Here is a 24,669-nt window from a genome sequence, read left to right on the forward strand (position 1 = left end):
ATCTGGTAAAGTAGCAGGATACAAAAGTAATGCACAGAAATCTCTTGCATTCCTATACACTAATGATGAAAAATCTGAAAGTGAAATTAAGAAAACACTCCCATTTACCATTGCAACAAAAAGAAAAAAATACCTAGGAATAAACCTCTACCTAGGGAGACCAAGAGACCTTTTATGCAGAAAACTATAAGACACTGATGAAAGAAATTAAAGATGATACAAATAGATGGGGAGATATACCATGTTCTTGGATTGGAAGAATCAACATTGTGAAAATGACTCTACTACCCAAAGCAATCTACAGATTCAATGCCATCCCTATCAAACTACCAGTGGCATTTCTCACAGAACTAGAAGAAGAAAGTGCACAATTTGTATGGAAACACAAAAGACCCAAATAGCAAAGCATTCTTGAGAAAGAAAAACAGAGCTGAAGGAATCAGGCTCCCTGACTTCAGACTATACTACAAAGCTACAGTAATCAAGACAGTATGGTACTGGCACAAAAACAGAAAGATAGATCAATGGAACAGGATAGAAAGCCCAGAGATAAACCCACGTACATATGGTCACCTTATCTTTGATAAAGGAGGCAAGCATATATAATAGAGAAAAGGCAGCCTCTTCAATAAGTGGTGCTGGGAAAACTGGACAGGTACATGTAAAAGTATGAGATTATATCACTCCCTAACACCATACACAAATATAAGCTCAAAATGGATTAAAGACCTAAATGTAAGGCCAGAAACTATAAAACTCTTAGAGGAAAACATAGGCAGAACACTCTATGACATAAATCTCAGTAAGATCCTTTTTGACCCACCTCCTAGAGAAATGGAAATAAAAGCAAAAATAGACAAATGGGGCCTAATGAAAGTTAAAAGCTTTTGCACAGCAAAGGAAACCATAAGCAAGACGAAAAAACAACCCTAAGAATGGGAGAAAATATTTGCAAATGAAGCAACTGACAAAGGACTAATCTCCAAAATTTACAAGCAGCTCAATATCAAAAAGAACAAACAACCCAATCCAAAAATGGGCAGAAGACCTAAATAGACATTTCTCCAAATGAAGACATACAGATTTCCAACAAACATATGAAAGGGTGCTCAACATCACTAATCATTGGAGAAATACAAATCAAAACTACAATGAGGTATCACTTCACACCAGTCAGAATGGCCATCGTCAAAAAATCTACAAAAAATAAATGCTGGAGAGGGTGCGAAGAAAAGGGAACCCTCTTGCACTCTTGGTGGGAATGTAAATTGATACAGCCACTATGGAGAACAGTATGGAGGTTCCTTAAAAAACTGAAAATAGAACTACCATACGACCCAGCAATCCCACTACTGGGCATATACCCTGAGAAAACCATAATTCAAAAAGAGTCATGTACTACAATGTTCACTGCAGCTCTAGTTACAACAGCTAGGATATGGAAGCAACCTAAGTGTCCTTCGACAGCTGAATGGATAAAGAGGATGTGGCACATATATACAATGGAATATTACTCAGCCATAAAATGAAACGAAATTGAGTTATTTGTAGTGAGGTGGATGGACCTAGAGTCTGTCATACAGAGTAAAGTAAGTCAGAAAGAGAAAAACCAGTATCGTATGCTAACACATATATATGGAATGTAAAAAAAAAAAAAAAAGGTTCTAAAGAACCTAGGGGCAGGACAGGAATAAACATGCAGATGTAGAGAATGGACTTGAGGAAATGGGGAGGGGGAGGGGGAGGGGTACGCTGGGACAAAGTGAGAGAGTGGCATAGACTTATAAATACTACCAAATGTAAAACAGATAACTAGTGGGAAGCAGCCACATAGCACAGGGAGATCAGCTCGGTGCTTTGTGACCACCTAGAGGGGTGGGATAGGGACGGTGGGAGGGAGATGCAAGAGGGAGGAGATATGGGGATATATGTATATGTATAGCTGATTCACTTTATTATAAAGCAGAAACTAACACACCATTGTAAAGTAATTATACTGCAATAAAGATTTTAAATAAATAAAATATATTTTACAATTTGGGAAATAGTTATTCTTAATATTTAAAGGCTGAATAGAGGTAATGAGGAAAAATAAACTAAAAATGAAATTCAGAACCTTGATTACTAGCTTTATAAAATAGCTATTAATAAGCATATTAAACTCTTTTGCTCAGTCAATGCTGATTTAGTACCTATTAAGTATAACCTGTTTCAGAAAAAAACTTTTTAAAAGAACAAAATATATTGATGTTCAATTGTTGACTCATGTATTAAATGTGAACTAGAAACAGATTGGTTACTCAAAGAGCAGTTTTAAACAGTACTAGAAACTGTATGGATCACGTACTACACATACTTAAGAGATGATTTCATCAGATTTTCAAAAAGAATTTGAGCATCTATTAAAGGCAGTACGACTTTAAAAGGAAAGCTAAACCTAGGAAAACTGGACATATGCCAAATCAATTCAAATATTGAGTGTTTTTAAAAACTTATATATCTGATGACTATATTTCAGCCCAAATAATTATAGAGTAGCTAAACGTAGAAACAAAAATAAACCTCTAATTGTAAAGATAAGCTATAAGTCTGTTGGTAAGAAGGAAAAAAATTGTAAAATTCTGGCATCTTCATGGTAATAGTCCAACTTCTGGCACAAAAGCCATATCCTCTACGTAACAAAAGAAACGGATCTATCTGGGACTAAAAATATACATACACTTTTTTCCTTACTTCAGTTTGTTGTGAAGACCCAATACTGAAATGATTTCTAATTAATTAGGAAGTGCAGTGATTTAATAGGTGTTTAATAACTTAGAATATATTGTTAGCAGCTTATTGAGGCTCAAAAACAATGCATATATTATATGAGAAGACATTTTGCTGCAAATATATAATAGCAGTCCTAATACAGGCAGCAATTTATTATGTGGAATTTTAAAAACAATGGCAATGTGAGGTTTTAACCATATACTTTAGAATAGATAGTTATACAAAACATTGTTTTCCTTGACTACACTAAATATTAAAACAGATCTAAAATTACAGTTTTGTCTAGAAGAGAATGGCCCATATTTTTCATTCAATCTTTTTTTTTTTTTTTACAGAGAAAACTGATTTCCCAGGTCATAGTTAATGTCAGAATGTAGATTAGAAGCCATGTCACCTGACTTCTACTGGCCCATGGATAATAGCTATAGTATACTTTGGTGGGGAGGGGAGCCAGAACAGGCTAGGTTATACTGTCATAACAACTTTAAAACTCACACTAGCTTACAATAAGAAAATTTTATTTCTTGATCATGCAAAGAACACTGCAACTGTTCTCCATGTAGTGGCTAAGTATTCCTGGGTGCTATGACCTGATGGCATGTTCGACTCAATGTATGATTCCACAATGACCACTGCATGGGAGAAAAGCATGGAAAATCTCACTTTAGCTTTTAAATGCTTCTGTCTGAAAATTATGTACATTACTTCTGCTCACATTTCATTGGCCAAAGCAAGCTGCATGACCGTGTTTACTCCAAGGGAAAGGGAAATATCATCTTTCCATCTGTTAAAAAGAGGAGGAGAACCAGAAGGCATAGGGGAGCCTTAGTAATGGCTACCACGACAGGAAACTCACCTCTATCTCAGATAGGCTACTGCATTTTTTGGAGGCAAATTGTAAACAAGTTCATATGAAGCCAACTAAATGTGAGTTTGAGGTGAAAACTTTAGACACTGTGTCCATTTCAGAACTGTGAGAATAGCACCTGCATTCACAAAATACTGCCTTGGAAATTAAAATTCTGGGAGGCGGAATTTTCTATACAATGGTCCTTCTTCTAGCCCCTCCAAATGTGTCTAGTCTCTCCTTTTCTGGACAGTTGTAAAAATATTTGAAGACTACTGTAATATCTTCTCCTTTGTCAACGAATTGTGCCAGGTTCTCTGGAAATACTTCCAGTTTGTGATCACCCTTCTAAAACTAATAGTTCAGGTGTAATTTGACCATTAAAGGAAAAAAGGGGACTATTGTCCATTTTTCTGAATCCTCTATTTCTATAAATGAATATTCTTTAAAACCATATTAACTTCTAACAATCATATCTCATAATTAACTCAATTTGAACTTATCAATTCCAATGCAAGTCTTTTTCAAATATGCTAAGTCTCATTTCCCAAAACACTGCATTTGGCTGAGAATTGTTATGTTTGTTGTTGTGAAGTAAAGTCCAGAATTTTCTATTTCTCTATTTTTTATCTTGCTAAATTCTGCTTATATTTATAGACTAGAAGTCGGCAAACTTTTCCTGTAAAGGGCCAGATGGTAAATATTTTAAGCTTTGTGATCCACATAAAATCCCCATTGCATATTCTTTTTCTTTTTTCACAATGCTTCACAAATATAAAAACCATTCATAGCTTGAGAGCTGTAAAAAGAAAAAAACAGGCTGTGGGATGGATTTGACCCACAGACTGTAGTTTGCCAAACCTTGTTTTAGATTATTGAGCTACTTTTGGATTCTGATTTGATCAACCAGTACATCAGGATCTCTAACTTTTCCAGTGTGTCATTTACATATTTTTATCAGAATAATATAAATGTTCTCAACTAGTCAACATTCAAAAATGTTGAAGAGAATAAGCTTGAGGAAAAAGCCTCATAGCATGCCAGTACAGATTTCTCTGCAGGCTGGCGTTAATCCATTACTTTCTGTTCCGTAGGTATACCTGAATCACAAATCCACTTAACCATGTTGTCATACAACTTACTCAACACGCTATCATAAAAGACTCTGTCCAATGTTTTGCTTAAATAACAAAACACTGTCTCTCTATAGCACTCTTCTGAGAGGGTCTGTTTGTAATATCTAAAATAGTAACCTAATTTTGTAGGGCACAAATTGTTTTCTGTGAACTAATGCTGCCTCCTGCTGATCAATTCCTTAAGTACTCACTACCCATCTTCTAATAATCCAATTTAGATTTCTTTCATAATCTACATTTAAGTTTACTGTCACAATATTTTTTCTTTCCATGATAAAAAGACAGATGAGTTCATCTTATCTTTCAGCTACTCTGCTATCCTATACTGCTTCCCAGATATAACTTTCAAAGGCCCAGCAATTTATTCACTACACTTATCCATTGCTCTAGATCGAAGACTGGCAAATTCTACCCCACAGGCCAAATCCAGTATGCCACCTTTTTTTTTGTAAATAAAGTTTTATTGGAACAGATCCATGCTCACTCATTTATGTATTGGCCATGCCTGCTTTCACATCACAATGAGAGAGTTGAATAGTTTTCAACACAGACTCTATAGCTCCCAAACCCTAAAATATTTACTAACAGGCCCTTTACAGATAAAGTTTGCCAGCCCCTGATCTAAATGGGTCTGGACTCAAACTTTTTATTCACCTATCCTAGGTTTTACTTTCACTTTATTAATATTTATTTCTTCTCTTTACTGACTAAAAGCCATTCTTCTTAACAGAGATAACAAAAGCTAAATAGGAATTGAGGCCAGGAAGTCACATTATCTTTTGATATCATATTATCTCTTGCCATTCCTCTGGATCAGACCCCCAGAAGCTCTTACCCTGACTAACCTCCTTGCTTCTCACTTTATCACCCATCCTGTCCTCCACAATTCATCCTCTGGGCTGCTACTCAGATAAACTTTTCAATAGACTAATCCAATTTAAGTATCTTAAAACTCTAAGGATTTCCTATGTTCAACACAAAAATCTAAACTCTTTCCTATGGCATAAAATGCCCTTCATGACCCAGCCCTTGCTGGTCATACATCCTTTTCCTCTTGCTCTTCTCCCCCATGTACAGTCAGTGCTCAGCCACGTTGAAGTGCTATCAGTTGCCATATTCTCACACCCGTCTGCATGTTGCACGCCTTCTCTCTCCCTGGAACACTTTCCACTGATATATCCTCCTTCTTTGCCCCTCTTCAAGTCTCAAGTCAAGTATTTTCTCCTTTGGAACATTTCCTGTTTCTCCAGTAGACATAGGTGGGCTTTGCTATTTGATATCATCGTGCCGTGTGTGTGTGTGTGTGTGTGTGTGTGTGTGTATAAACACATACATATCTATTCATCGAGCTCATCTAACTAGCTTGTCATTCTGCATTATAATCTGGCTGCATGCCTGCCTCTGTACTTGACTGTAAGTAACTTGAGGGTCTGAATTATGATTCTGATCTTGTCACCTCTAGAGTCTAATACATACCCCAGTGCAGAAACTTCAGTTCAAGGTGCCTAAGAATGTGTCAGGAATTTTTTCATGGTGACTTTAGATCAAAAGAAATATGTTACAGCTCTGTTTACTAAGTAGTAAACAACTTAATAAGTATTCATGTTCTAGCAACTTAGTAGCCATTTGAAAAAATAATACTATTAAATTAAAGAAAAAATACCATGCTTGAATAACCACAATTACTTACTAATGGAATGTGTGTGTCTGTAAGGCATTACACAAGTTCTCAAACATTAGAATTAGATTGGACACTGTCACCTTCATTTCCTGCTCTACACTGATTTTGGCATGGTATTTGTTTTTATCACAACCACTGAAAGGTCAGCTTTGCCAGGATATAATGCCATAGACAGAAATATACTGAGACCTAATGTTGAAATGGTAAACTACCTTAAGCTAGTAATTTTCTCAGTGTCTCACAGATATAAAATATCATTGTGTTTTGCTTGAAAATATAAATATTCCACAGTGCCCCTCTGAGTTCACTGCAGTATCCTTGGCATGCCGTTTGGGGAACCATAGCCCCAGTGCATAGAAGTTCATTAAATATTTGTGTAATCCACCCCAGCTAGAATGTCCACATGATAAATTACATAAAACTTAATCAAAAGATATCTTTAAAGAGAAAATAGTTATAGAACTGGTATCAGCAAAATTTGCCAGCCAGGTGGTAAATATTTTAGGGTTGTAGGCCATATAGTTTCTTTAACAACTGTTCAATTCTGCCACTATAGCATCAAAGCAGATATAAATAATATATAAATGTATGGATATGACTGTGTTCTAACACAACTTTATTTACAAAAACAGGTGGCTCGCTCATGGGCTAGTGTTTGTCAACACTAGCCCATGTTGGCAAATTAATAGAAAGTCTTTTAAAAGGTACATTCTTTCCAAACTAAAGTTACTAAAAAGCTATAAACAAAAGGTGAGACAGAACACCATGAGTCTATACCGATATGAATAAGTTAATAAATTGAAATTTTTATGAGGTATGGAATTACAAAGGTGTGATATTGTGATTTATTATAAGAAATATATATTTGGTCTTCATCCCAGTTTCTGGTTCACAGCTCCCAAAACCCTAGGAATTTCCTAAGTGTGGAGAGTGATAAAGGTGTCTTTTGTTTTGTTAATGAGGTGACTTTGGACCCCATCTAAGGATAGAGGTTTGTTGCCAGGAGAACCAACCAGGCAATTAGAGGGTTGGAACTTTCCATCCCACTCCCAGACCTCCAGGAAGAGAAGAGGAGCTGGAGGTTGAATCGACTGCCAATGGCTGGGCTTCCCTGGTGGCGCAGTGGTTAAGAATCCGCCTGCCAATGTAGAGGATACGGGTTCGAGCCCTGGTCTGGGAAGATCCCACATGCACGGAGCAACTAAGCCCGTGTGCCACAACTACTGAGCCTGCGCTCTAGAGCCCGTGAGCCACAACTACTGAGCCCACGTGCCACAACTACTGAAGCCCGCGTGCCTAGAGCCCATGCTCCACAACAAGAGAAGCTGCCGCAATGAGAAGCCCATGCACCGCAATGAAGAGTAGCCCCTGCTCGCCACAACTAGAGAAATCCCGCGCACAGCAACAAAGACCCAACGCAGCCAAAAATAAATAAATAAAATAAATAAATTTATAAAAAAAAAAAGAAAATGCCAATGACTGATGGTATAATCAATCATGACTATGTAATAAAGCCTCCATAAAAACTCCAAAGGGACAGGTTCAGAGAGCTTCGGGATTGGTGAAACCTAGAGATTTGGGGAGAGTGGTGTGCTTAGAAGCTCCATGTCCCTTCCCACATACCTTGCCCTCTTTTCCATCTGGCTGTTCCTGAGTTATATCCTTTTACAATAAACTGGTGACCTAGTAAGTAAAATGTTTCTCTGAGTTCTGTAAGCTGCTCTTGCAAATTAATCGAACCTGAGGCGGGGGGTTGTGGGAACCTCTGATTTATAGCCAGGGGGTTGGAAGTACAGTTAACAACCTGGACTTGTTACTGGCATCTGGTGGTGGGGGTGTGGTGGAGAAGGGTGCGTGTGTAGTCTTACAGGACTGAGTCCTCAAGCTGTGGAATCTGGTGCTATCTCCCAGGTAGACAGTGTCAGAATTGAAATGAATTCTTAGACACTGAGATGGTGTTCTGAGAATTTCTCGTTGGAGCTGTGGGGAACCCTGCCTCCACCCCGTTGGGAATTGAGTCTCAGAACACCAAAAGAAAAGGGAACAAGAATAACTTCATGTGCAGAAGCCTGGCAGACAACATGTTAAAGTGAACAACATCAATAAAGAGATAAATATAAATTACGTATCACTTGATAGGATGCAGTGAGAGGAAGCAAAATCACTTGTGATATTTATGCCAGAAATCTATAACAAATAATTAACAGTCACGGGCTTCCCTGGTGGCGCAGTGGTTGAGAGTCCGCCTGCTCATGCAGGGGACACAGGTTCGTGCCCCAGTCTGGGAAGATCCCACATGCCACCGAGTTGCTGGGCCCATGAGCCATGGCCGCTGAGCCTGCACGTCCGGAGCCTGTGCTCCGCAACAAGAGAGGCCACAACAGTGAGAGGCCCACGTACCGCAAAAAAAAAAAAACCGAATTAAGGGTCATTCTACAGAATAACTGACCTATAATCTTCATAAATGTCGAAGTCATGAAAGTCAAGGAAAGACTAGGGAACTGTTCCTGAAAAATGGTGAGAATAGAGACATGACAATAAAATGTACCTCTGTGCAACGTATAATTCCAAACTGGATCATTTTGCCCCACAGAACATTATTAATATAACTGGTAAAATTTGAATGTGGTGTGAGGATTAGACACTAGCAATTATTCAATGTTTATTTCCTGATTTTGTTGGTTATATTGTGTTTACACGAGAGAATGTCTTTGCTCGCAAGAAATACATACTGAAGTGTTCGGGGTGGTTGGGGAATTGAGTCAGCAGCTTACTCTCAAATGGTTCTGGAACAAAAGTCCTTTGTCCTGTACTTATAACTTTTCTGTAACTTTGAGATTATTTCCATTAAAATTTTTTTTAATTTCTAAAATTAAACAGTGGAAGAGAAGATGTGCAAGGATTACTGCTCTGTATTAGCAGAAGAGCTGGCCCTGTTCCCATCCCAGGTGATTTTCCTCATTTCCTTACCAAGCAAACACATCCTAGGGAAGGTACAAGGACAGTAATTATAGACAGTATTGTTCTCCTTTATTTAAGGCATGGAAATAGGTAAACTTTACTCAACCAACAAGGCTTTACTGAACATTACTACATTCTCAGCATCGTGTGAGATAGAGAAGGAAAGGAAATAAACATGTATAGAACATCTGCATGTATCAGGCAAGGAAGACAAAGAATGGCTTCTGCTCTAAAGGACTATGTACATTAGTTGAGTAGACAAGACTGGCATAAATTCACATGAGAAACATACTATATAATTACTAATTTACTTAATTGGTTAGCTTCTTTTCTCACCCTGTGCCTTGCAACCTCATCAGGAAGATCAATTAGAAGTACCAAAGATGCTTAATTAAGAAAGACCTGGAAATAAGGGTAAAAGTACAAGACAGAGTTGCCAGTATAGATCCAAACAAACTGAGAGGACAAAGAACCTTTCCTCTACGCTGGAACAGAGAGAGGTAGAACCCCAGAAGACTGCTGGTATTTACAAACTCACCAACACTTTGTCTGTTAGCCACCTTAGATGTCCACAATATTGCTGAGGTAGAAATGTGAATGGCCCACAGTGTGAAACCAGTGGACAGGCAATGAGTCAACTGGCAACTGAATAAACCTAGCTGATCACTCAGAATCCATATCAGAGAATTCCCTGGCAGTAGTTAGGACTCTGAGCTTTCACTGCCGAGGGTACAAGCTCAGTCCCTGGTCAGGGAGCTAAGATCCCACAAGCTGTGAGGTGTGGTAAAAAAAAAAAAAAAAAAAAAGAATCCACATCAAAATTAGCAGAGTCTAGAAGTAAGAAAACAGTGGAGGTTTAGGATATTTTTCTGGGTCAGAGATTATCAAAATGAGATCATTAACAGATATTTTCTGAGATAATAAAATGTTCAAATAAATTTGGGATGCAATGAAACAAATTAAGGCAAGTTTCTTTATTACAGAACTTCTTGGAGCCTAAAGTATGCTCATGTGCATTGTACACCTAAAAGGAGGGGTATTATTACATGCGGCATTTCACTTAGATCAGGAGCCATATCGAAACTTCTAAGTGTAGAAAATGTCTACCATGGAGACAGAATGAATAAAAAAAGAGATAGCTACTTTGAGAGGTATATCATCAATAGTAACAGTAATAATAATAACAATAATAGCTCCATATTATGCTTCCTGGGAGCCTCACACTGTTCTAAGGTTTAATGCTTCATTTTGTCTTGACAACAACCCTATGACATGATATAATTATGATCCCCATTTTACCTTGAGGAAAATTAGATAGAAAGGTTAAGTAAATTGTCGAAGGTCATATGACTAGAAAATGGTCAAGTCAGGATGCAGACTCAAGCAGTCTGGCTCCAGCACCCATGTTCTTAACCATTACACTATATAACTTATCAATGAAATTCTTATTCATTTATTTCAAAGTAAATTATTAGCTGGATATTAAGCAAGAATGAAAAACAAGCATGATGACTAGTTTTTAAAAAAGGCTAGGAATTTAATTCAATGAAATTGGGAATACGGATAGGAGGTAAAAAACTTGTCATTATAGTTATGAAGTATATAGTCATGATAAGCCATAGTTCAGTAAAAATAAGAAGCATTTCAAGCAAAGAATATGCACCCCAATGTTCTAACCCATGCTAACTAAAACTGTATGGTGAGCAGTTTAGAAGAGTTCTCACTCACCGTGATTCTCTTCATATCTAGCTGGCGCAGCTGCATCATATTCTGAAGGATAGTGTGCTTGTACCATGACTCTTGAGCTATTGGATTGCCATCAAAAGTGATGTCTGCGAGAGAAGTAGAATCAGCAAGGCAGCAAACACTCTCAAAACTGCAGGAAAGACAGAAACCACTGGATTACTGTGAGACCTTCAAATAGTACTTTGTTTTGTTTCATACACATTATTTTTTAGAACAGTTTTAGATTTACAGTAAAATTGAGAAGATAGTACAGACTTCCCACATGCTCCACACCAAGTTTCCCCTATTATTAACATCTTGTATTAGTATAGTACATTTTTTATAATTAATGAACTAATATTGATATATTCTTACTAACTCAAGTCAATATTTTATCCAGATTTCTTTAGTTTTTACACAATGTCCTTTTTCTGTTCCAAGATCCCATCCAGGATACCACATTACATTTAGTTGTGATGTCTCCTTAGGCTCCTCTTGGCTGTGACATTTTCTTAGACTTTACTTATTTTTGATAATCTTGACAGTTTTGAGGAGTACTGATCAGTTATTCTGTAGGCTGCCCCTCTACTGAAATTTGTCTGATATTTTTTTTCATGATAAGATTAGGGTTATGGTACATACTATTAACTAATATGACTTATCACTGTTGAAGTTGACCTTGATCACCTAACTGAAACAGTGTTTGGCAGGTTTCCAATGTAAAGTTACTCTTCCCTCCCCTTCTTTCCATACTGAATTCTTTGGAAGATGGTCATTATGTGCAGCCCATACTTAAGGAGTAGAAGTTCAGTTTCCTCTCATTGAGGGCACAGTATCCACATAATTTATTTGGAATTCTTCTTCCCAGGGAGTTTGTCTTTTCCCTGTGTATTTATTTATATCAGTTTTGATTCATGGACATTTCACTTCATTCTTTGGGTTATAATCCAGTACTAGTTTACTTATTTTATTGTTCAAATTCTTCCAGCTTTGGCCATTGGACCGCTTTCAGTTGACTCCTATGTCCATTTGACATACCCCTATTAACATGGATTTTTTGTTTTTGTAAGCACTTCCTTACTTTCTAGCATTATAAGATTCTCTAGACTCATATATTTCCTACCCCAGTTCTAGAATCAGCCATTTCTTCAAGAAGCCATGATTCCCTTTATTGGGGAATGGCATTAGAAACAAAGATCTAGTGGCTAGGTATACTATTTACTACTAGGTGTCATTTCTTTTAGGCCCTCTGATGACAGAGCAAGGAAATATATGTGTGTATACCAACCTGTGCATATACGCATATCGATATTTCTCTATGAAACCATCTGTGTCTACATTAAGCTAACCATGAGTTCAAACTGATGTCTCCAACTCTATTACCAAAGGGATCATTCTAGCCTCTTTCCCTTACTTATCTGTAAATTCCTACTCCAACAAGGAGAAATCTGGCTCCCACCATCTCTCATCCATTTAGTTAATTATTAATTCCAGAATATATGTATAGTGGTATCAGAATTTTCAATTTGTACCCCCATGGGAAATAACTTTATTAACAAAAGCATAATGATAATGTGTAATTCCTTTTGCATCTAGTCTTACAGACTCATTTCCAAAGTTACTTAGGTCAGCACCTTCCCCTCCCACTCTTCCCTGCTCATACCTTCAAGAAGGTTGTTCCGTACAATTGAAATACAGTTACAATCTCCCGTCACAGTCTATATGCATTTCTTCCTGGGATCCTCCAACCTACTAAATTATTTTTTTAATATGCATACATTAAAGTTCACTCTTTGTGCTGTAAAGTACTATGGGTTTTGACAAATGCATCATGTCATGTATCCACCAAGAAAGTATCATACAAAATAGTTCCATTGCTCTAAAAAATCCCCTATTTAACCATCCTCCTCTCTCCCTGAATCTCTGGCAGCCACTGATCTTTTCACTGTCTATATAATTTTGTTTTTTCCAGAATTTCATATAGTTGGAATCATATATTATAATTTGTAGCCTTTTCAGATTGACTTCTTTCACTTAGCAGTATGCAATTAAGGTTCACCTGTATCTTTCTGTGGCTTCATAGCTTCTATTTTTTTAAAAAATCACTGAGTAATAATATTCCATTGTCTATATGTACCACAGTTTGTTTGTCCATTCACCTATTGAAGACATCTTGGTTACTTCTGGTTTTCAGTGATATGAATAAAGCGGCTTAAATATTCATATGCAGGTTTTTGTGTGAACATAAATTTTCATCTCAATTGGGTATTGAATTGCACTCAGCAGTGCAATTGCTGGATTGTACAGTAAGACTATGTTCAGCTTTCTAAGAAACCACCAAACTGTCTTCCAAAGTGGCTGTGCCAGCTTGCATTCCTACTGGCTCTACATTCTTATCAGCATTTCATATTTGTCAGTTTTTTTTTAAATTTTAGTCATTCCAATAGGTCTGTAGTGGTCTCATTGTTTTAATAGGCAACTCCCAAATGACAAAGATGTTGAGCATTTTTTCATATGCATATTTGCCACTGGTTTATCTTCTCTGAATTTTCAGCTCTTGGGCCCTTTTTTTTTTTTTTTTTTTTTTGAGGTACGCGGGCCTCTCACTGTTGTGGCCTCTCCCGTTGCGGAGCACAGGCTCCGGACGCGCAGGCTCAGCGGCCATGGCTCACGGGCCCAGACACTCCGTGGCATGTGGGATCCTCCCGGACTGGGGCACGAACCCGTGTCCACTGCATTGGCAGGCGGACTCTCAGCCACTGGCGCCACCAGGGAAACCCTCTTGGGCCCATTTTAAATTGGATTCTTTGTTTCCTTATTGTTGAGTTTTAAGGGTTTTTTTTGTCATATCACGAATATGTCTTTTATCAGATATATGTTTTGCAAATATTTCTCCGAGTCTGACTTGCCTTTTCATTTTCTTAATTGCGTCCTTCACAAGGCAGAAGTTTTTTATTTTAACTATGTCCAACTTACCAATTTTCTTTTTCATGGATCATGCTTTTGGTGTTGTATCTAAAAACTTGCTAAACCCAACACTGCCTAGATTTTCTCTTAAGTTTTCTTCTAAAAGTTTCATAGTCTCGTGTCTTATATTTAGGTATGATCCACTTTGAGTTAATTTTGCAACAGGTATAAGGTCTATGCCTAGATTCAATTTTATATGAATATCCAATTGTTACAGTGCCATTTAGAAAAGACTATTCTTTCCCTATTGAATTGCCTTTGCTCCTTTGTCAAAGATCGCTTGACTATATTTGTGTGGGTCTATTTTGGGACCCTCTATTCTTCTCCATTGATATATGTGTCCATTCTTTCACCAATACCATGCTGCCCTGATTATTGTACCTTTATAGTAAGTCTTGAAATAGGTTAGTGTCAGTCCTCCACCTTTGTTCTCCTTCAGTATCATGTTGCTATTCTAGGTCTTAGCTTTTCCATATAAACTTTAGAATCCATTTGTCAATATCTGCTTGCTGGGATTTTGATCAGGACTTTCATTTTCTTATTGAGGTACAGGTGACATACAACACTGTATTAATTTCAGGTATACACATGATTCAATATAGGTATATACTGCAAAATGTTCACCATGATTAAGTCAGTTAACATCCATTACCATACATAGTTACAGAATATTTTTTTCTTGTGATGAGAACTTTTAAGATCTATTCTCTTAGCAATCTTCAAATATGAAACACAGTATTAACTATAGCTGACACGCTGTACATTACATCCCCATGACTTATTTATTCTATAAGTGGAAGTTTGTACTTTTGACACCCTTCACCCATTTAACCCACCCCTTACCTAATCTGTTTTATATATATATGAGCTTGGTATTTCATTTTATTTATTTATTTTAGATTTCACATATAAGTGAGATCATACGGTATTTGTCTTCCTCTGACTTATTTCACTTAGCATAACGCCCTCAAGGTCCATCCATGCAGTTGCAAATGGCAAGGTCTCATTCTTTCTTATGGCTGAATAATACTCCATTGTGCGTGCGTGCGTGCGTGCGTGCGTGTGTGTGTGTGTGTGTGTGTGTGTGTGTGTGTATCACATTCTCTTTATCCATTTATCCATCATTGGACACTTAGGTTGTTTCCATATCTTGGCTACTATAAATAATGCTGCAATGAACATGGGGGTGCCTGTATCATTTTTAGTTACTGTTTTCATTTTCTCCAGATAAATACCCAGAAGAAGAACTGCTGGATCACATGGTAGTTTTATTTTTAATTTTTGAGGACTTTCATTTTTTAAAGAAGGGAATAATCACTTTTCTAAATAATACCCCAGAGCAGACTGATAAAACTCATTTAAATTAGAATCACTCTCTTTAATGACTATTGAAATAACTAATGTAAACAGGCCTAAAAGTACTTTAGGACTACTTTATTTATATTTAGGAACTATACTAAATATCTTTCTGTGTTAAGAAAAACTAGAGGATATAGAATATTTATGGTATAGAAAATAACCTATATGCTTGACAATTAAGGTGGAGATGATATCTGTAGCAAAAATAAAGTTCATTATGGTTTTTTTTTTGGGTTTTTTTTTGGGTTTTTTTTGGGTTTTTTTGCGGTACATGGGCCTCTCACTGTTGTGGCCTCTCCTGTTGCGGAGCACAGGCTCCGGACGTGCAGGCTCAGCGGCCATGGCTCACGGGCCCAGCCGCTCTGCGGCATGTGGGATCTTCCCGGACTGGGGCACGAACCCGTGTCCCCTGCATTGGCAGGCGGACTCTCAACCACTGCGCCACCAGGGAAGCCCCATTATGTTTTTTTATTGTCATATTTAAGTATTTCTTCTATGTTTTCCTCCCATTCAAGGTAGAGATACTCTGCTATCAATTATTTTACCTCAGAGTTTATCTTTACCAATCTAAAAGGTAAATCTCATAATTCATAAACACATTATGGTTTTTGAGACGTGGTTGAGAATTAAGGAAGGCACTTTTTAAAAGGCTAGTGTATGCAAATAAAATGAGTGTTCATGAATTTAGACTTAATAATCACTTTGAGTATAAATAAACGAGAACAAACATTGCAATTTTTCCTACCTAGCATTGATAAAATTCTTTTTTTCATCAATATAAAATATCTCAGAACAGTTTATGGTGTTTTAGATGAACGTTTGAAAGATGCTTTTCTCCTTCCCTCATAGTTTTTTATGTAAAGCTAGAATCAAATAAAATGCTTCTGATAACTTTAAAACTGAAACACAAGGCAAACTTTTACTCCTCCACATTGTTAAGTGAACTAACTCATCACCTTCCCTTCACAAATCTGCTTCTCCATGCATATTTCATAACTGATTAAGTCATCAAGGCAGTTGCCACTATGAGCCAATCTCTTACTTAGAAACTGATGACTGAGAATGGGAACTGTGAAGGGTCATCAAGGGATTTTAAGCAAGGTAGGGGGCTAATGTGATTAAAATAATCACTACTTAGTAACATTACGGAAGGTATAAAGGAAAAAAAAGAGTTAAAGAGTAAAAAACCAGTTATAAAGTAGATTGCAGTAGTAATGGAGGTGAAAAAAGTAAGGGTCAAGCATATCTAAGGTAGCAGCTATGAGAGTAAAGAGGAGGGAATAGGTTCTACAGAAATTCAGGGTGTAGTATGAACAGAGATTAGTAATTATTTGGGTGTGAGGAAGAGAGGAATCTGGAAAAAACTTCAGGTTTCTCTCTCGGGTTAATGGTTGAGGTGGTGATTACAAGGGTGTATAGTTTGTCAAGATTCACTGAGCTTTACACATAAAATGGGTGCATTTTATTACATGTAAATTATATCTCAATAAATTGATTTACAAAGAAGCTTAAAGTATTAAAAACTACATGTTTGACAGATCACCTTTTCCTCTATCAGCTCTCCTTTATGAGGAACACTATGCTACACTGGTGGCCAGTGGCTATTAGCACATGTTTCCAAAAGGCTTTCATTACGTTTTCCTCCAGCTACCACAGGATGGTATAACTTAATTTCAACATTAAGATATTAACTAATGTGAGAAGCAGAGGCAACACAGCTCTTCTATGTTGAAGAGCATTTTTCTTCAATGGCCCAGCATATCTGAACAGAATTAAACTGTAAGCTATGACCGGATAAGACCACTAGGACCTGATATCTGTCACTAATTAGGTAGATGCACTGAAAAGTGGAATAAAATGTCCAGAAGCACAGAGAAGCTGGAAAACTTCATTCATTGTAGATATATTCTAATTTTATTGTTATTTATTATTTATTTACAAGCTGGACTGCAGAGAGTCTATGATTTATTTCTTATTGCAGGTATAATTTTAAACTGAAATGATTATTAACTGTCCCCAGCTCTACCTCTCAAGTATTCCCCTGGAGAATGGAATTAGTCTAATAGTTTCTAAATGGGTGCTGTTAAACACAAAACTAAACAGTATCTTCACTGAATTCAAATTCTATAAAGCACATTAGTGAATACAGGAAAAAACATTGTGCCTAGTGAATGAAGTCATCATGAAGCACTTCAGAGATCTAGAAGACCTGTTGATGTCCATCTGGTTTATGTCTGTAATTCAAGCACAACCCAAAAAAAGGCCCCAGGAATGGGAAAATCATTTCAATCCTTAGCAGGTACTTTCCTGGCAACCCTTCCCAGATCAGCAGCTAGTATTTACACCCAGACTGGTCTTTATGCTTTGAATAGTTTTATTAAAGTAAAAATAGATTCGTATTTGATCCAGAAGATTCCTCACAAAATTCCATTTCCATCTGCAAGGCATTTGACCAGTAAACATGCCAGACATTCCTAGAAATGCACAAAGTGCATATGATTTTAAAGACATTCTCTAATCAAATAAAACCAGACTCCTTAAGTACAAATACAGGCTAATGAAGGGTTATATCCTACCTAACCTAAGAAAGTCTAAATCAGATTATTAAAAAACAAAAACACTTGTAAATACAACACTAAGTATAGTGGGGTGGTACTGGCTTTTAAGAACAGTCTCTCCTTTATTAAGAACACTCAGTTGCTTGTCTCTTCAAAGTACCGAGAATGGAAAAGTTTTGGTCCAAAGGCTGACATTTAACTCATAATTTGACTTTAATCGTTTTCCAGATTACTCATACATTTGTTCTTCCCCTAGCGGTCTCCACCCAATGCCACATCTGCTTCCTATCTGCTAAAGAACCTATAGAGGAACAATCTGTCCCTACTGATCAAAACTTTCATCTCAAAAGGAAAATGAACTATTTCAGTCCATTTTATGCTTACTTAATAAAATACTGAGAAAATATAAAATTCCCATAGATGCATGTATACCACATAGATATTTAACTAAGAATTCCCAAATACCAGTCAAATTTCTCCAATTAGAAAGTTCTCCCCAAAAGTAAGATAGGTATGCTAGTAAAAGGGGTTTTACTCTTTCATACCAATGAAGTATCAAGTACTCTGGAATAATCTTAATGAAAAGTTCACTTATTTTATACTGATAAGTGAGAATTTTACTGAATAGTTACTATGTGTCTAGCAGGCTAAAATGAAATGGAACAGTAGAATAAATCAAGTGTGCTCACAAGGACTGAAATATACACAATTAATAAACATAAAATAACTAGAAAGATCAATAAGATAATATCTAAGTCTTAAAGAATGAAGCACAGTTAAAGAAAAGAGCATATAATGACAGTGTTTGTATTTCTGATAAAATGATGAACTAAGTTTGTGGACTGAGGCTCTTGCTAAAAACAACTAAAAATGCATAAAATATATTTAAAAAATCTTCTCAAATGCATCCATAACCTGTTTAAAAAAAAAAAAAAAAAGGGCTTCCCTGGTGGTGCAGTGGTTGGGAGTCCACCGGCCGATGCAGGGGGCACAGGTTCGTGCCCTGGTCCGGGAAGATCCCACATGCCGCAGAGTGGCTGGGCCTCTGAGCCATGGCCGCTAGGCCTGCACGTCCAGAGCCTGTGCTCCGCAACGGGAGAGGCCACAGCAGTGAGAGGCCCGTGTACCGGAAAAAAAAAAAGAAGTACTACGCAAGCCAAAAAAAAAAGTAAAGGTGGGAAGCCAGAGAGGTAAGCAGAATGTTGAAACTGACCTTTTTGTTGTGAGGGTACTTATTGAACCTAATGAACCTGAGCTCTGGTTTACATGATCTTCAAAGCTGGAGGACAGAAGACAAATCCCAGGGGCCACCCAAGTTGAAGAGTCTACTGGAGACCTGTCCATAACCCTGCGACCGCTAGGGCTAGGGTCTCAATATAGGGTGAGTTATAAACTTTTCTACCTACTACCCCAGGAATATTGCCTATCTCAAAACCTGGGGCTAAGAACTAGAGGAAAATTCTTCCCTGGTTACTTGTAACCACAAACCACAATTTGCAACCTGAATCCACACTAAATGCGTGGTCTAAAATGTTTCAAGAGAATTGATATTTTGAAGAGGTCGAAGGCTTCTTATGTCCATAGGCATCTGACAGAAACAAATGAAACTCATCCATGGAGAAACCTACCTTTATACAAGACCCCAAGAATTCCCAAAGATGGGTACCAAGATAAATAAACGGTTCACAGTTCAAAAGGAAATAAAACACTCTAACAGCCAGCAGAAACAACAGGTGACACTGTCAAACTGGCTATGACTTCTTCATATAATGGGATCATCAAACAGAATATAAAAATTATAATATATTCCAAGAAATAAAAACAGATTTAAAAATGTGAGTAAACTCCAAGAAGATCTGAAAAGGCACAGAACTTCTAGAGATCAAAAAAAATTTTTTAATTAAAGTAAAAAAGTCAAAGGCAGTGGATGGAGATAAAGGGAATCAAGCACTTACCCTATTTTCCTTGCACAAACCAAAAAGCTAGTAAAAGTTTTCTTTATAGAAGAAACATAGCTTAAAAAATGAAGAATGATAGAATATCACCATTTGTAACCCCTAAAGAAGTAATGGATTCAGACAACAATCATCAGTAACTACTAAAATACTTAGGTGAAAAGATGATGGGGAACTTTATTAAAAATGGAATAGGCTAACAACCATTGAACCCCATAATCAGTTTTAGCATTATAGTAAGCAAAACTAACATGCATTTTTCATATATATAGATATACATATATATATACATGTATGTATTGGGTTGGCCAAACGAACTTTTTGCCCAACCCGATATATATGTATAGATATATACATATATATTTTTTTTCTCCATATACATTTTCTTTCACTTTCCTGTTTCTTTTGGTGCTCCATAACAAGTAACCATCCGTGTTTGATACATGTTAATTAATGTTAGTCACTAGAATTCTTTTTAGTACATGATGGTAGTAGGGGGTTCTTAGAAATGAATGGTCCTAAAGAATCTCAAGATACCTTCTAATAATAACTCACTATGTTTTTGTCACAAAGCAAAAATATGCTGGAAAAAAATTTTCACACTGCATGAAAAAGAACTCCAAATTTCCCTTGGGGAAACTATTAGTAGTTTAACCCATTCATCACAATATTTAAGAGATTTTAATATTTGAGAAGCTAAAGTGACAACAGAGAGAAATAAAGAGAAGACTGTGGATATAGATAGAATCAAAAAGAAAGTGAAAAGGAGAGCACAGAGACCTACAGAGCTGAACAGAATAGAGAAAAATGTTAAACTGTCTCTTTACGTATCTTTTGTCACAACAATGCCATGACAACGATTCAATAAAGAGAATATCTATTATGTCTGTATGCATCTGGTTGACAGAAGACACCAGCACAGAGTTGAGTGTCTCAATTGCAGATGACAATTCTGTTAGCTTTCTCCAGGCTACAATGATCATTTTCTAGCAGTAAGATGGAAAAAAAAACAACATAGCTTCAGTCTCAGGTGATTCACAATGACTCTGATTACTGAGGGTAGATTTCAGGACCTGATAATGTTCTTGTAATGCTAATTTGTGACACTGCAACCAAATTTAAAATGACAAAGGAAGTTCTTAATGACATATTTCCTCTTACTGGATTGATATGTGAATTACAGAAGGAAAAAAAGATTCTTTGCAGTCTCAAATATGATAATGATAATTCTAAAAGGCATGATCCTTTTAGCCACTTTAGACCTTTATATTGTTTACTAATGCCATGAGCTATAAAGCAGGTTAAATAATATCCCCACATACAACGAGATGTAAACTCAGTACTGAGTAGGTAAGCAGCTCTCTTGAGAAAACAACAACCTGATGTAGCATTTGCCAATTCCATGGTGTAAATATTTCCAACATGGCCAGTTTTAAGCTATGAAGATGATGTTGCTGAGGTGAGGAGATGCACCTAAATTGGTCTAGTGAGCCAGTACAAGCTGGCCTCAGCACACCACTGCAGACCAAATTCCTCTTTTACAGTTAATGGAAGGACAGATATTATTCTATCATGAAAAATTTTTGTTATTTGGAGGAACTTCCTCCTAATGATGGTTTTACAATATTTTTGAACTTTTTATCAACATGTAATACATAGAAAGACTACAAATCACAAGTACACAACTTGATGATTCTGCACAAACTGAACATACCCATGTAAGTAGTACCCAGATCAAAATATTACCCACACCCTGATGCCTCCCTTTGTGTACCCTTACAGTCATTACACCTCCCAAAGGTAACCACTCTCCCAATTCTAACACTATAGATACAGATTTGCCTGTTTTAGATAAAATTGTATATATGCATTTGTTTGAATCCGGCTTCTCTTGCTACATGTTTTGTTTTTTTGAGATTCATCCACATTGTATGTAGCTGTAGTTTGATGATTTCACATCGCTGGGTAGTATTCCATTATATAAAAATAGCATTCAATTTACTTCCTCTATTCTACTATTAGTGGACACTTGTTTGCAGTCTGGTGTTATTATAAATAGTGAAACTAAGAATATTAAGCTTTTCTGTGGAGTATAAACCTAGGAGTAGAACTGCTGAGTATAAAGTATCCTATTAAGTTCAACTTAATAGATACTGCCAGAGTTTTACAAAATGATTTTACCTATTTACACTCCCACTAGCAGGTATGAGAGCTTCAGTAGCTCCACATCTTTGCCAATGCTTCTTATAATACGTTAGATATTGACAAATTGTACAATCGTGTCCTCTTTTAAAATATTAATTCTTCTATATTTCAGTAGCTGCTAATACTGGCTGGGCAACAGAATCATTTGTGGAGCAGCTTATTGAAAAATACAAATACTTAGAACCCATCCAGATCTAAATCAGAATCTCTAGGTCACAGATGAATAATTCCAAATAGTCCTATAGGTGATTCTAATGCAAAGTCAAGGTTTGAGACCATTGAGGTAAACTTCAATATCCCCTTAAAACTACAGATTTCTAATGTGAACTTCACAGTTCCTTGCTAATATTAAGAAAGGATTCATAATTCTAAGGAGAAAGATGACTTCTCCAAAGTCACACTGTGATATACTGGCCCATGTTCACAAATATAATATGTCAAAAAATGGCAAACTATCTAAATGACCATCAATAGGGACTCATTAAATAAATTAAGATTAATCCATTCAGTGAAATTAAATGTAGCCATTAAAGAGTTTGAGATGTACATGCAGGGCTGATATACACTTCGTATAACTAACTGCCTTAGTTAAAATTCTGAAATACTTCCATGCCAGGTGATAAAGACCACTACTCTCAAAATACCTAAATGCCCCTCCTCACTGCTCCACTCTCAGCCCTGAGGTGCCCTGTACCTCCTATTATTTTGGCAGCACAAAGATTAACCTTTGACATAGCAGGGGCCTCGAGAGAGATCTAGTTTAGCACCTATTCTGGCCGAATCAGTGTCCATGCATTAAAAAAAATTTGTTTTGAAAACCTCACCTCACTCCATAATTATGCAACAAAAAATCTTAAGTGTGGCCATGAGATTAAATCAGCATTCTTCTCCATATCTGTTCCTTTCTGCCTTCCTTTTTTTCTGCTTATAAAAGTAATACATAATCTGTGAGGAAATTTGGAAAAGTATAAAAACAAAATTTGGAAAAAAACCAAAACCATGTAAAATCTTTCCTCCTAAAGATATAGATAGATAGATAGACAAAATGTAGAGCATTTTATATGAAATAGCTTTGTATACTGCTTCCTTAATATTCTACTAACACTTTTGCATGTCATTATTTTAAAATTATTATTTTAATGAATGCATAGTATTTCAGTGTTTTTAGAATATCCTAATTTTTTTAACCTGCTGAATTCTAGTCATCTATGGAACAAATCTGCTATATTAAAATGGAGAGAAATTACAAGAAATAATATATATGAGAAATAAACCTTGAAAGATTTTTGTTTGTGGTAATGAATCTTGGGGACTATATTGTAAGGTTTAGTTGGCAAAAAACAGAAATATTTAATCAGATATAAGCAAATATATTTTGGTCTTGGCATAGCAATTTGAGATTAGGGATAACAAACAAGAATAAACTGAGCAGTTTAAATCTTAATTCAGTGGAGGTTCTGGAGGAAATTTGTATAGAAAACAAATAATGAAATCATTTTGGTAAAAAGTGATATACTGAATCTGTGTGCTTAGAATTTCCAGGCATAGTACCTGTCTTCTTTTTCTCTCTGGCATGTTCATGATCAGCATAAATAAAACTAATGTTTTAATCCATGGGGCCTTGCTACACTATCCACTGCATAGAGGAAACCATAGACTGAAAGATAGTGGTGCTCATTCTACTGGTAATTCTCATGAGTTGGCTCGGGTTACTTATGAAGGTGGCAGCCTGTATCCTTGACTATTCTTACTGTCTTTTGCTGCCATCAAAGAGACTGCCAGAGGGGGTAGGATAGGTAAACTTGGATAAGAATAAATCTGTGCCTCCACTCTTGGATACCTATGTTGTTTCCATTTTGAACTATTAAAAAATTCTGTAATGAGTATCCTTGTAGCACTAGTTTGGTAGGGTTATCAACAAAGTACCACAATCTGGGTAGCTTAAACAATAGAAATTCATTTTCTCATAGTTCTGGAGGATAGAAGTCCAAGATCAAGGTGTCAGCAGGGTTTATTTTTTCTGAGGCCTCTCTCTTTGGCTTGTAGATGGCCATATCTTATCCCCGTCTTCACACACATGGGTTTTCTTGTGTGTGTGTGTGTGTGTGTGTGTGTGTGTGTGTGTGCAGAGGTGTCCTATTCTTATCAGAATTAGGACCCACCCATATGACCTCATTTTACCTTAATTACTTCTTTAAATGCCCTGTCTCCAAATAAGGTCATATTCTGAGGTACCAGGGATTAGGACTTCAACATATGCATGGGGGGGGGGGGGAGAACACGCTTCAGCCCATAGCACTCATATATATAAGTCTTTATGCATATTCTTAGGTTTGATCCCTATATCCCTATCCATCACTTACTTCTCTTTCTGAATCATGAACTGCCAAAAGTATCTATCTCTCATTCAAATGGCAGTTACATTAAATTTCGTTTGCTACATGATCCAGACAGAATGACTGTAAGGAAGAGTTCAGTGTGAAACTGGTATTGGTGAATACAT

General features: G+C 36.6%; 1 protein-coding gene across 4 annotated transcripts in view; it reads right to left on the reverse strand.

Annotated features, from left to right (window-relative positions):
* LRRC49 (leucine rich repeat containing 49) overlaps positions 1-24,669 on the reverse strand; it is a 130,037-nt gene that overhangs the window by 49,925 nt on the left and 55,443 nt on the right. For all 4 annotated transcript variants that reach the window (XM_033439978.2, XM_004276255.4, XM_049705840.1 and 1 more), the window contains one exon: positions 11,126-11,273. In XM_033439978.2, the coding sequence (XP_033295869.2) occupies positions 11,126-11,273 (148 nt within the window). The remainder of the gene's footprint in view (positions 1-11,125; positions 11,274-24,669) is intronic.

This window comes from Orcinus orca, chromosome 2 (genome assembly GCF_937001465.1).
Source record: "Orcinus orca chromosome 2, mOrcOrc1.1, whole genome shotgun sequence".
NCBI classification, from domain to species: Eukaryota; Metazoa; Chordata; class Mammalia; order Artiodactyla; family Delphinidae; genus Orcinus; species Orcinus orca.